The 12,860-nt window shown below is 43.0% G+C and overlaps 1 protein-coding gene across 1 annotated transcript in view; it reads right to left on the bottom strand.

Annotated features, from left to right (window-relative positions):
* The window catches only part of WWC2 (WW and C2 domain containing 2), a 136,827-nt gene that overhangs the window by 52,669 nt on the left and 71,298 nt on the right, over positions 1 to 12,860 (bottom strand). The window contains exons 4-8 of the mRNA XM_056855200.1: positions 11,662 to 11,738; positions 8,050 to 8,129; positions 5,601 to 5,730; positions 3,457 to 3,603; positions 2,090 to 2,163 (exon numbers count right to left, since the gene is read on the bottom strand). Coding sequence (XP_056711178.1) covers positions 2,090 to 2,163; positions 3,457 to 3,603; positions 5,601 to 5,730; positions 8,050 to 8,129; positions 11,662 to 11,738 — 508 coding nt within the window. The remainder of the gene's footprint in view (positions 1 to 2,089; positions 2,164 to 3,456; positions 3,604 to 5,600; positions 5,731 to 8,049; positions 8,130 to 11,661; positions 11,739 to 12,860) is intronic.

Here is a 12,860-nt window from a genome sequence, read left to right as displayed (position 1 = left end):
GTCAAAATTTTTCATAATATCCAGACAGCACCTTTCTGCCCACAGTATAAACCCATTATTGTGAGTCCTGTCCTCTTCTGCCAAAAGGAACAGATCTCTGCCCTCCCCTAAGTGACAACCCTTCAAATACTTAGAGAGCCATCATGTCCCCCCTCAACCCCCTCTTCTTCAGACTAACACTTAACATTCCCAATTCCCTCAGCCTTTCCTCATAGGTCTTGGTCTACAGCCCCCTGATCACCCTTGTCACTCTCCTCTGCACCTACTCCATTCTGTCTACATCTTTTTTGAAGTGAGGCCTCTGGAACTGCACAAAGTACTCCAGGTGCAGCCTGACCAATGCAGTGTACAACAGAAATATGACATCTTGCGATCTGGATGTTATGCCTCTATTGATACACTCAAAGATCTCATGAGCCTTTTTTGCCACTGCATCACACTGGCTACTCATGTTTTGTTTATGGTCCACCCGTACCCCAAGAGCTTGTTCACACACACTGCTACCCAGAAGTGTATCCCCCATCCAGTATGTGTGTTTCGCATTTTTGTTAACCAGATGCAGAACTTTACACGTGTCCTTGTTGAATTGCATCTTGTTCACATCCGCTCACTTTCCCACTGTGTTCAGACCTCGTTAAATTTTATCTCTATCTTCTGGTGTGTTCACTGCTCCTCCCAATTTGGTGTCATCTGCAAATTTAATGAGTAGTCCCTCCACCCGCTCATCCAGATCATTTATAAAAATATTGAAAAGTACGGGGCCCAGAACCAAGCCCTGTGGCACCCCACTGGATAACTCTCTCCATTCAGATGAAATACCATTGACAACTACTCTTTGAGTGCTGTTCTCCAACCAGTTCCCTATCCACCTAACTATCCTAGAGTCAGTGCCGGATTTACGTATAAGCTAAACAAGCTATAGCTTAAGGCTCCACTCTCTTGGCCCCCCCAAAAAAAATTAAAGGAAAAAAACACCTGGATGTACATTTCCAAAATATAAGATAAAAAACAAATAAAATAAAACCTACATACAGCAACAGTGTTTTGTGTTGTGTAGGCTCCTACGATGTAAGTAATGGGCCCCGCCTGCTAGCCTACTCCCTAAAATATCACTGGTTTGCTCATTTCTATATATAGGGTGCCTACATTCTGCATGGGCTGGTTGCATGGCAACATGTAGCATGCAGCTGCAGACTGCAGTGCAGCACAGTTGAATTATGTAACCTCATGTGCATAGAAAGTGACAAGCTACGCAGTTTATCATTTGATGATATCAGTGACTTTGCTTTGGCAAAGGCAAGAAGGAAAGTATTGTAATTTAGATCATCAATACAGTCTTTTACACTCACTAAGTGTAACAGGGTACAAAGGTCTGCTGTCCCAATGAACAGTGTGGACTACTTAATTTCATATTAATAAAGCTATTTATAATTATTAGTAGTTTGCATCATATATTTACACCTATTATTATTTCATGTTATAGCAAGTTTCTAGAGACTAGATTATGAGTCTTTGTAAATTGTGTTTCTAAAGGAACTTTTGTTTTTGCCAGATGCCAATGTGTTTGCATTAAGTTTGTTATGAATAAAAAATCATTTTAAGTTAGAGCTTAATAATTATTTCACTATTAATATACTTCTTCTTAATTGTATTTCAGTTCAACAATTACTTTGATAAAATACATATTTTGTTATGTGCAAGTGGCTTTAGGTCCATAAATTACCATGTAGCATATATTCAACACAAAAAACAGCAACAATTTGTTGTTGACAAAGGACAGCTGAACATATAAAGGGCCCCATTACCTTCAATAGCTTAGGGCCTCATCAAACCTAAATCCGGCCCTGCCTAGAGTCCAGTCCACAGTCCCCCAGTTTACCCATCAGCAATGTTTAGAATTCATGTAGTCCAAAAAGAACACAAATAAAAGATATGAATGTTCAGCAATTTTTTCATTTGAAAAGAATGTTCTGTGATCTTTCCACAGATGCATCCAGTAGATGTCACTGCATGCATGAGATTGGCTGCAAGGCTACATAAACTCAGACTCCAATTCACACTTTACTAAAGAAATGAACTCTATCATTACCTTCTTTTGGCTTCTTCATATTGAAGACTCAGCCTGACCTTTTCAGCTAAATTGGACTTATTTCTGATGCCAACCTGTTGAGAAAATCACCAAGGTTATCGCACAAATCAGTTAAAAAGCACACATGCAACTAGCACGCAACTTGCAAATTAAGGTAAATTTCTCTAGCTAAAGTATATTAAAACAGAAACACATTTCAAAATAGTAATATCTGGTTTTCAGCACAAACACGACTAATTACTAAACAGCTTCAAGCAGAATATACATTTTTCAACTGCAAAAATCACCTCAGGACAAAATTCAGGTGCAATTCTGTTAAAGGCCTACTTTGAACCATTTAATTCATCCCAAGTTGTGGCTTACCACTTTGAACACAGAACTTTGCTGGAGATCAATGAAGTTCAAAGTGGAACATCAATGAAATTGAGACTGCTACAAAACCACATTCAAGTTTGGAGTCTTCTCAGAAAATCCGAGTACAATCACTGCCACAGCCTTTCATCACACTACCTTAAAGGAATATGCCAGCATTTGGAAAACATTTGTGGATGCAAACCAATGGCTGGCATCTAGGTCGATGAGATCCCAAAGATTTTTAAGTTGCTGAAACATTAATTCCATCAGTCAGTGTCAGATGTAGAAAAATACATTTTCGATGAAATATTTGCTCACCACTTTCTGAAACTGGGTTGCTTTGAACTTGACCTTTACATTCATTTACCTTGACAATCTCCATTAAAGGAAAAACAAACAGCATCCACATAAATCTAAGAACTGTAAGATAATTATGTAAGCTCTCCAGGTCATTCTTCAAGGTCCTTTTTGATTAAATTAGCTTTTGAAGGTTTCAACTTAACTATTTTTATTTTTTAAATTGTCACGAAGATGGTTTATATTGGAGAGAAAAGAAGATCTGTGTTACTAATGTAAGTTTTTTAAAATGCATTTCTCAATACATGTAGTTATTCTCAAATGCATGATGGCAGGCTTTTGCAAAGCTCTTCAAAGCAAGTGCCAAATTTTAAAAGCTTCTCACCTGAAAAGTTAAAAAAGGTTGTGCAGAAAAAACAGCTTATAATTTATACTGCTTTTTTTTACCTCAGCTTCTCAGCACTCAGAAAAACCATAGCAAAGCTATAAGAAGTAAGCCCAGTTTCCATTGCTCTAAAAATATTCCTGTGAAGTCTAGCCTTCAGAATTCCAGATATACCACAGAATGTTTTACCTTGGGCAACAGTCCGTTATATCTGTGTGGAAAATTCTAGCCACTCTACCAGCAACACGCTTTGCTAGATTCAAAATACTTTCAAAAGCATTCTGTAGTTATTTTGTCCCTTTACTGCCTTTAAGTGGCTTGAAAAACTTACATCGCCAGAAATGTCTGTCTGTGAACCTGCATCCAAAGTCTGCCTAGAAAGGGAGAGCTGAGAGTGCGCTGGGCTGCGACTCAGATCTGGTTCAGATCTGCCAATAGTTTGGTCAAACAGGAATCTTCCTCTCAGCTTTGCAAGACTCTGGAGGGAAAAAGACAAAGAGTGACTTGGGCTTATGCTTTTTTTATAATATAAAATATATATTTTTGCACACAACCAAAAGTTATGATGGAAACACACAGCCATAAAACCCAAATTCATTTTGGGAGTCAACCCATCTCAAGGTTATCTTTACAGCTATAACAGGAGGGAAGGTGTGACGCTCCCCCTCGTTAAGGCTGCATTGCCCTTGAGGTGCCACGACCTTCCCCATAGTGGAAGGCCTACACGGCCTCGGACAGGAGAGGGGAGGGGGTTGCCTCACCTGATTCCTCCTCCTTTCTATATCCTCCACTCTCACATGCTGTCTGATTGGGGATACTCAGGGTTGCCAACTCATGGCTGGCACCCGGTGGAAGATAGGGGAAGGGGACATGGGGGGTGCCAGCATTACATGTAGGGTTGCCAGGTCCCTCCTCGCCACCAGCGGGAGGTTTTTGGGGCAGAGCCTGAGGAGGGCAGGGTTTGGGGAGGGGAGGGACTTCAATGCCATAGAGTCCAATTGCCAAAGTGGCCATTTTCTCCAGGTGAACTGATCTGTCAGCTGGAGATCAGTTGTAATAGCGGGAGATCTCCAGCTAGTACCTGGAGGTTGGCAACCCTAATTACATGTGGTCTTACATCATGTCCAGGGAAAACCGGAAGTGATGTTACATTGCTCAGAGAATCACTGGATAGTCTATTAACTTACCATAGAGTTTCTGCCAATTCCTAGAGACATGACATCCAGGTTGTCCCTGGAAGTGAGGTCACATATTATCTCTTGCTACCTCAGGGAATTGTGGCAGGAAAAGCAGGGTGCTAATGGGAGGTCTCCCACCACAGTGGGAGATCTGGCAATGCTGGGGATACTCCATCTTCCCTGGCTTGCCACAGATCAATCTTAAAGAGGCTACCCTTCCAATCCCCTCCCAAGGCTGGCTCATTCCCTCCTCCCTTTCACCCAACCAGGAGCCTGGTCTCAGCTGCAGCCACCTCCTGGGTTGATGATGTGATAGGCTCCATGACGGGCTGTCAAACTTACCGTATTTTTTGCTCCATAAGACACACTTTTTTCCTCCTCAAAAGTGAGGGGAAATGTCCGTGCATCTTATGAAGCAAATGCCGGCTGGGCGCTTGCGCATCGGGACGGCACGAGCCAGCGTTCCCCGCCCTGACGGCCAGCTGGGAGGCGGGTGGGGCAGCACAGAGCGAGCCGGCGCACGCGCCCAGCCGGCTCTGTGCAGCCCCGCCCGCCTCCCAGCTGGCCGTTGGGGCGGGGAACGCCGGCTCGTGCCATCCCGACGTGCATGCGCCCAGCCGGCTCTGTGTGCCCCGCCCGCCTCCCAGCTGGCCATCGGGGCGGGGAACGCCGGCTCACGCCGTCCGGATGTGCACGCACCCAGCCGGCTCTGTGCGCCCCGCCAGCTGGGAGGCGGGCGGGGCGCACAGAGCCGGCTGGGCGCGTGCGCGTCGGGACAGCGCGAGCCGGCGTTCCCCGCCCCGACAGTCAGCTGGGAGGCGGGCGGGGCCGCACAGAGCCGGCTGGGCGCGTGCGCTGCCTTGCTCTGTGCGGCCCCGCCCGCCTCCCAGCTGGCCGTCGGGGCGGGGAACGCAGGCTCGCGCCGTCCCGACGCGCACGCGCCCAGCCGGCATTCGCTCCATAAGACAAGTTTTTAGAGGAGGAAAAAAAATTTTTTTTTGTTTTCCTCCTCTAAAAACTAGGTGCGTCTTATGGAAAGGTGCGTCCTATGGAGCGAAAAATACAGTAATTACTTAACCCAGACTCTGCAGCCCCACCCTGCCTGTTTCGGGCACATCCTGGCTGGGATAATGTGTCTGCCAGCCATGTATGGTTTGCCTTAGCCAACACAAGTTGTGTCTGGAAGTCTGGGATGGGTCTCATCACTGGACTGTAGGTTGGAAACATCATTAGTGCAAAAAAAAATCCATTAAAACGTTACCACTGCAACTCTGAGATATAAATTATGTCAAAATACCTGCATTAAATCCTGCTTCTCTTTCTCGCCTGAGCTTATGGCCTTTCTGATAGACTTCAGCTCATTCACAATGGCTTTGGCTTCACTTAGTTCATACCCACTCTGGCCTCCAGACATTTTTTGGTCAATTCTGTAGAAAGAGAGAATAGTGGTAACTAACCCCTCAAACAAAATGTTGCTCTTTAAGTTCAGAAAGAGAAATGGGGAGAAAGCGGGTAATATGTTTTCTCCCATACTAAAATAGCTATCTCCAACCCAACACAAGAAAATACCAACTTATGGAATCATAGTGATGATATGCATGAGAAGTTTTCCCTTTTATCTCCAATCCTATTCTTCGAAGACTTCCAAAACAACTGATTTTAAAGGAAAAATCTTACAGATACTGCTTCATGAATTTGGCAGCACTGCTAGGATCTCTTTAATTGGCTTGGTGTCCAACACTCAAGTACCCCCGGGGCGGAGAGTGGTAAGCTGCAGTACTGCAGTCAAAAGCTCTGCTCACGACCTGACTTCGATCCCGACGGAAGTCGGTTTCAAGTAGCCAGCTTAAGGTTGACTCAGCCTTCCATCCTTCCAAGGTCGGTAAAGTGAGTACCCAGCTTGCTGGGGGTAAAGGGAAGATGACTGGGGAAGGTGCTGGCAAACCACCCCGTAAACAAAGTCTGCCTAGTAAATGTCGGGATGTGATGTCACCCCATGGGTCAGGAATGATCCGGTGCTTGCACAGGGGACCTTTACCTTTTACCAACACTGAAGCAACCTGGAAAGGGAAGCTGGTACAAACTGAGGATCATCTAGAGAAATCAGTTAGTAATTTTTTTGTTGTTGTAACTCGCCCAGAAGCCCAGGCTGCAACTTAAATAACAAGTTGCCATCATTGATCATTTTTTTGACTTTTGTTCTTTAACTTAACGACATTCAAAGCTACTTTATTGGTCTTTCACAGATTTTAAAAAACTTACTGTAAAGAGAAAATATCAGCATGAGTACCGGAACAAATGGTTATTCACATCTTCCTAGCTCATAGCAACTGCCCTGTTTCCACACATGGGTCAACAGGAAGCCCTCAGTGCTATACTTTGGGCTGTGGCTCAGTGGTAGAACATCTGCTTGGCATGCAGAAGGTCCCAGGTTCAATCACTGGCATCTCCAGTTAAAGGGACTAGGCAGGTAGGTGATGTGAAAGACCTCTGCCTGAGACCCCGGAGAGCTACTGCTGGTCTGAGTAGACAATACTGACTTTGATGGACCAAGGGTCTGATTCAGTATAAGGTAGCTTCATGTGTCCATGTGTACCTAACAAGGGCCACAGCATCCCATCTCGCCTTGAAAACCCCATAAGGGATCATAAGTCAGTTGCGACTTGACGGCACTTCACACACATACACAGTGAGGGAGGACAACACTAATAGCACCTAGGCTGAATAACTGCACACAAAACCGAGAGACATAAATGAGAAGTCTTGTAGCACAGGGTGTGCCTGCTGCTTTAGAATACAACGTTCCACATTTCCACCCAAAACTGTTTGATTATCTTTAGGGCAGAAACGAATTTTTTTTAAAAGGGTCGCCAACTAAGATTTTGACTCCTTGTTTTCAGTAAATGAAATTAGTGCTGACCAAAGAGCGGCTGCTTGAATCTTTCCAATAAGTGACCATTGTTTGCTCGCAGTATGTGGCAGAGAGCTTCCCAAACATGCTTTAGATTCCTATCAAAATTGCTTGTGAGCAAGGTGCTTTAAAACAATACTTCATTGTTACGTTAATGGAACACAACCAGCAGGTTTGGCTAAACTTTAATCTTGGGATATTTTTTAAGATTCAGACATAGTTGTGGTTGTTTTTTTTTAATAAGAGTATGCTTTGAATTGAAATTTAAATTAAATAAATACCAGTTAGTTTTTCCACTTTCTGCCTGACATTTATTTGAGTGTAAAGGCTTGCTACAATGCGTTGTGTGTAAACTTCAGTCTTACTGGTCTTCATCGTTTGCAAATATACCAGTTCAATTCCTCTGTGCTGATCAGAAACAAGTATCAGTTTCGTTGTAGAATAATCACTGCTTCAGCAGTAAACAGATTTGGAATTCTTGGCCTCCCAGATTGCTATCCTAAGCATCCTGAATAAAATTTACTTCCAAGTAAACAAACGCACCCAGAGACATGCTGTAAGTTTGATGGCTCGCAGTCAAAGAAGCAAGAGCACAAGGGTTCTTGTGAATCATTCCTGCATTTCCTCAGCCAACCCCCATGACCTCTGAAAAGCTGGTGGTTTTCAAGTCATGGGACCTTTGCAGACGAAAAATGAGGAGGAAATCTCCTCCCCTCAACCTTCTTCTAGAAGCAGTTCCCTTTTTGTTTAACGGATGCCATAATTCTGTTTGATTTGATCCCAACCAGCAGACTGAATTATTTAAGTCAATTTCAATTATTTTCTGATAACTTACTGTTGCAGCGTTTCAAAGCCTTGCTCTTTATACAGCAATTCTTGCTTCATCTGTGAGAGTTCCCTCTTCAGCTTTTTAACCTTGTACACAAAAATTAAAAAAAATAAGATTTTGAAATTTTAGGCAACTGAACCCACAGTTGAGAATAATCGGTATCTTTACAACAATGCGAAGATGTGACTTTCACTGTTGGTTCCTTGTGGCTTCTGAAATAAGTCTTGCTCTGACTTACTAGGTACCAAAACAACACAACACTGTACCACAGCAAGCTGCTGTGTATATTATGTTTTGTGTATGAAATACTTCCCTTTCCAAGCTCTGCCATAAGAGATCTCAAAGAATACAAAGGCTCTGAATGCCTCGCACCCCATATCTATCTTTTTATTTATTGCAGTCAGTGCCTATCACCAAGTCTCGATGAGGAGCCAAAAGAACTTTTTAGAAAGTAATATATACAAAATTAAAATAAAGACGATTTAAATTATTCCTTGATTCTTTAACCATGGCCAGTCAAATCTTTAAAAATCATATACTAGTTCTATAGTTCATATGTTGTTTAGAGATAAGGTTACCAGCTTCCTGCTGGGGGCGGGGGATCTCCCACCCCCCAGCTCCCGTTGCCTGACACTGCTCAGCTGGGTAGTGGGATAAAATCCCCAGGCGAAATGAGCAGACATGATCGGAGACCCTAGAGTGATGTCAACTCTGGAGTGGCCTGGGTTGCCAACCCCCAGGTAATAGCTGGAGATTTGCTATTAAACTGATCTCCAGCTGATAGAGAGCAGTTCACCTAGAAAAACCACTTTGGCAATTGGACTCTATGGCATTGAAGTCCCTCCCCTCCCCAAACCCTGCCCTTCCCAGGCTCCACCTCAAAAATATCCAGGTATTTCCTAACCCGGAGCTGGCAACCCTACCTGGAAGTGGTCGGCGACACTCTAACGTTTTTTTCCAAATTACGAGTTTTGGGTGCGTGCTAGGGCTTCACCCCCATTGCAACGATGTAATTTCTAGGTTGCACCAAAGTGATATAATTGTGCTGGGGTCACCAATCCCACCCCAAACTGGATGTCCCCACCTCCCCCCATCTCCAGCCAGTTGCCAGGCTGTGCAGGGCAATGTATTTAGTGGGGATGCTGAGGCCTTGGAGGTGCTCCAGGGTGAGGCTGCGGTCGCTGTGAGCGCTCCAGGGTGAGGCAGAACTGCCACTGGAAACAGCCCTTGTCCTTCAGAACAGATTCACAAAAGATGTGATTAGTTGACCTCAGGGACTGCAGCTCACTATCAACTGAATTTTGAGGGAGGTGGCTGTATGGCTGTTCCCTCCCCCCCTTATAAAGGGCCTTGAAGCCCCATTATAGAATGGCCCGAGGGAATACAGAAAATGACAGCCATGCCCAGAAACTGTGGTGCAGAGTGGCTCCCACAGGGCTCCAGTATAACCTCCCCATCCCCTCCCAAGCCACCACTATTCTCGATAGGGTGGCCAACCTCCAGGCGGTGGCGTAAAATCTCCTGCGATTACAACTGATCTCCAGGTGACAGAGATCAGTTCACTTGGAGAAAACAACCGCTTTGGAAGGTGGACTCCACAGCATTATACCCCACTGAAGTCCCTCCCCTCCCCAAACCTTCCCCTCCTCAGGCTCCATCCCCAAAATCTCCAGGTATTTCCCAACCCGGAACTGGCAACCCTAATTCTTGACCCAGCATCTGTGCTGAACATGTGTCTATGCAACCTAGCAATATATGTCAAACAGAGTCCCCAGTGACTCATTTTAGGAGTATTTCGCAACTCTTATGCCTTTCATGTACAGGTTGTTTCCATCACGGTCACCCCCGACTACTTTGGAACTTTGTTTTCATACTGCATGTTTTCTCTGACCTTTAGTAGTCACCTTGTTCTCTTGTGTTTTCCCTGCCTTTTCTGGATGCTGTTTTAGCCCGAGTTAAATGTCTGTGTTGATCCCAAATCAATTGCTGGTCCTGTGCACAGTTGTTAGTTCAGGTTTTTCTCCCCAAGCCCACATTCTCGCTTCTCCCTCCCACTTATCTTTCCTCTTCATCCAGCCCCTCCCCTCAAAGCCATCTTTTTGTTGTTGTTTGTTTGTTTGCGAGTGCAGGATGTCTCCTAACGTGTGAGCGTTCAAAGGCTAGTTATCACAGAGCTGACTCAAGAATTCAGGAAGACATTCTCAGTATACTCTCAGTATACTGATGGAAAGAATCTTTGTTTGAATGCCCTCTGCTATTAAAATCCCCTTGCATGTAGAAAGCTAAAATGTCTGGGAGAACCCTTCTTCCTAATGTGCTAGCTTTACAGGCAAATTCATAATATGGGGGAAATAAGCAAATATACAGGCAAATTCATAATATGGGGGAAACAATCAGATGCACCACTGGATACATTTGCATTCTTGGTTGGTACAGTCCCTCTTTGCCAATTTATATATATATGATGCAGGTCATGGAAAAAAGAACTGGCTTAAATAAGCATTCCCTATGAACAACATGTCCCTGTGGATAACGTGCCCTCATGAATAACCTGGGCCAGAATATTTTGTATTTGCTCTTTAATCTCCATAACTATTAATCTTATTAGTGTTCACATAATATATAAATAAGTGACTATTTTGCAGGGGTAATAGAGGTATGCTAATGCTTACTAATATCACAGGTGAAATAACTGTTCATAAAAAGAGCTAGTTGTTTTGTAGAAAGCACAGCATGTGTCAGTATGTAGCTACGTTTGCTTGCATAATTTCTCTGTGTCAACACCATCAGCCTTGCTATCACATATAAATAAACCCGTTAGTATTTGTTGAACACAAAGGAATTCTATCTTCCTCTTGATGTTCATGAACAAGCAACTAATGTCAGAGACATGCCAGATTAGAAGACATCTCTTTATTTGAATAACCTCATTACAGTAATTAAAGTTGAAATTCGCATTTAACTTGTTACGTTGATTTGTCACTGGCTGGGTGTGCATGCCGCCTGTTTTTATTGAGAGAGAGAGAGAGGGAGAGAGCGAGAGAGAACCTACTGGCATTGTTTGAAAGAGAATGACAGTGTACACGCAGGGGGAAGATTCTTCACTTTCAACATTCACTTACAAGAAGCCCAGTACACCAAAATCTGTAAGGCATAGGGTTACCAGCTCCAGGTTGGGAAATACCTGGAGATTTTGGGGGCGGAGCTTGAGGAGGGCAAGGTTTGGAGATGAGAGGGACTTCAATGCCATAGAGTCCAATTGCCGAAGCGGCCACTTTCTTCGGTTCTTATTGTTTTTATGTGGCGGACTTTAATGAAAAAAGAACTGTTTTTTTTAATTTATTGATGGTTTTGTTTTTTGTTTTATTGCTGGTCTTATTGTTGACTTCAGGTGATTACTGATTATTGTTTTACCTGTTTATTTAAAAGATGCATTATTTGCAAACTGTATAGAATATAAATATGTTTATTTATTTATTGATTGATTCTTCATACTTATAGCCCACCCTCATTCCCGAAGAGCCGGGCTCAACAATTTAAAACAACAACAACCCAAACACATAAATTGGAAGAGCACAGACTTGCATCTTCCAATACACTGTAATTCAGCACTCTTACCCTTAATCTTGTAGTGGAGATTTCCGCCTTCAGAATGTCAGGGTCATACTTAGTGCTAGAAGAGGAGCTTGAGAATACTTATTAGGAAAATGGGAAAAGGGGAAACATTACTTAGTCAGAAAATAATTATTTCTATGCTTGTGTAGTTTTATAACTACAAGGTTAATGTAGTAGTAGGTATAAGGTAATTCTCAATTATTCTCTTTAATGCAATAGGCTAAAACGTAGTAGTAGTAGGTATAAAGTAATCCTCAATTATTCTCTTTAATGCAATAGGCTAAAAGTTGCTTTATGTGAATAAATATTCAAAATGTTTTTGGTTTACATCATAGCAGTAGAAGAGAAGCAGAAGCATGACTAAACATTTCACAGCATAGTAAACAACTAGGTTTTCCCTTAGCATCAACACACATAAGATTCAAAGTAAAAAAGACATGTTCAGGGTTACAGATGTACAAGGTAAGCAAATTCTCCAGAGATCCACATAGTCTCAGAGCATTTAATATTTGAAAGTTGATGATGGTATTCTTTTGACTTGTAAGCCACCTTGAGCAGGACTCTGGAGAGGTGGCATATAAATTCCCTAAATAAATAAATGTTGCTTCAGGTTAAAAATTTGTGTGATAGATCTATGTCTGGAATTGCTGCTTCTTTATCCCTCCCTCTTGCTTTACACTCTAACTTTCATCTGGATTAAACCTGCTGATCCCCTCTCCCTTGTGGTCTTTCACATTGAATTCCCATTGGTTGCTCATGGGACAAGTATCTAGGAAATAAAATCACTAAAGACACCTAGAGAGGCAATTCAGGAAATAGGAGAGAGGAGTGTCAGGATTATGCTGCTCCAAGAAAATTAGTTTGGGGCAACAGTCACAGATCAGCAAAAAAAAAAAAAAATTCTTGATACTTCTAAACAGGCAATCAATTTCTATCCCACAGAAGCCTTAAAACTGTCCTATGTACTTTGCAGGATAAAATAAAGTGCTCAGCACTTTCAAGACACAGAATGTATATTGTCAGGACCTATTATGTGTTCTCCTTCAAACAGCAATTGAACATGAAGCTGCCCTATCCTAAGACATATTAGCAGCTGCTCTCAGGAAGAAACCTGCCCCACCCCCCAACATCTTACATCTGAGATGTCACCATTTGAACCTGGGACCTTATGCATGCAAAACAGGTACTCTGCCATTCCCTTC

The sequence above is a fragment of the Euleptes europaea genome, chromosome 9, assembly GCF_029931775.1.
Source record: "Euleptes europaea isolate rEulEur1 chromosome 9, rEulEur1.hap1, whole genome shotgun sequence".
Classification (NCBI taxonomy): domain Eukaryota; kingdom Metazoa; phylum Chordata; class Lepidosauria; order Squamata; family Sphaerodactylidae; genus Euleptes; species Euleptes europaea.
The sequence above is the reverse complement of the archived record's forward strand: the minus strand, read 5'-3'. Positions and strand labels throughout refer to the sequence as shown.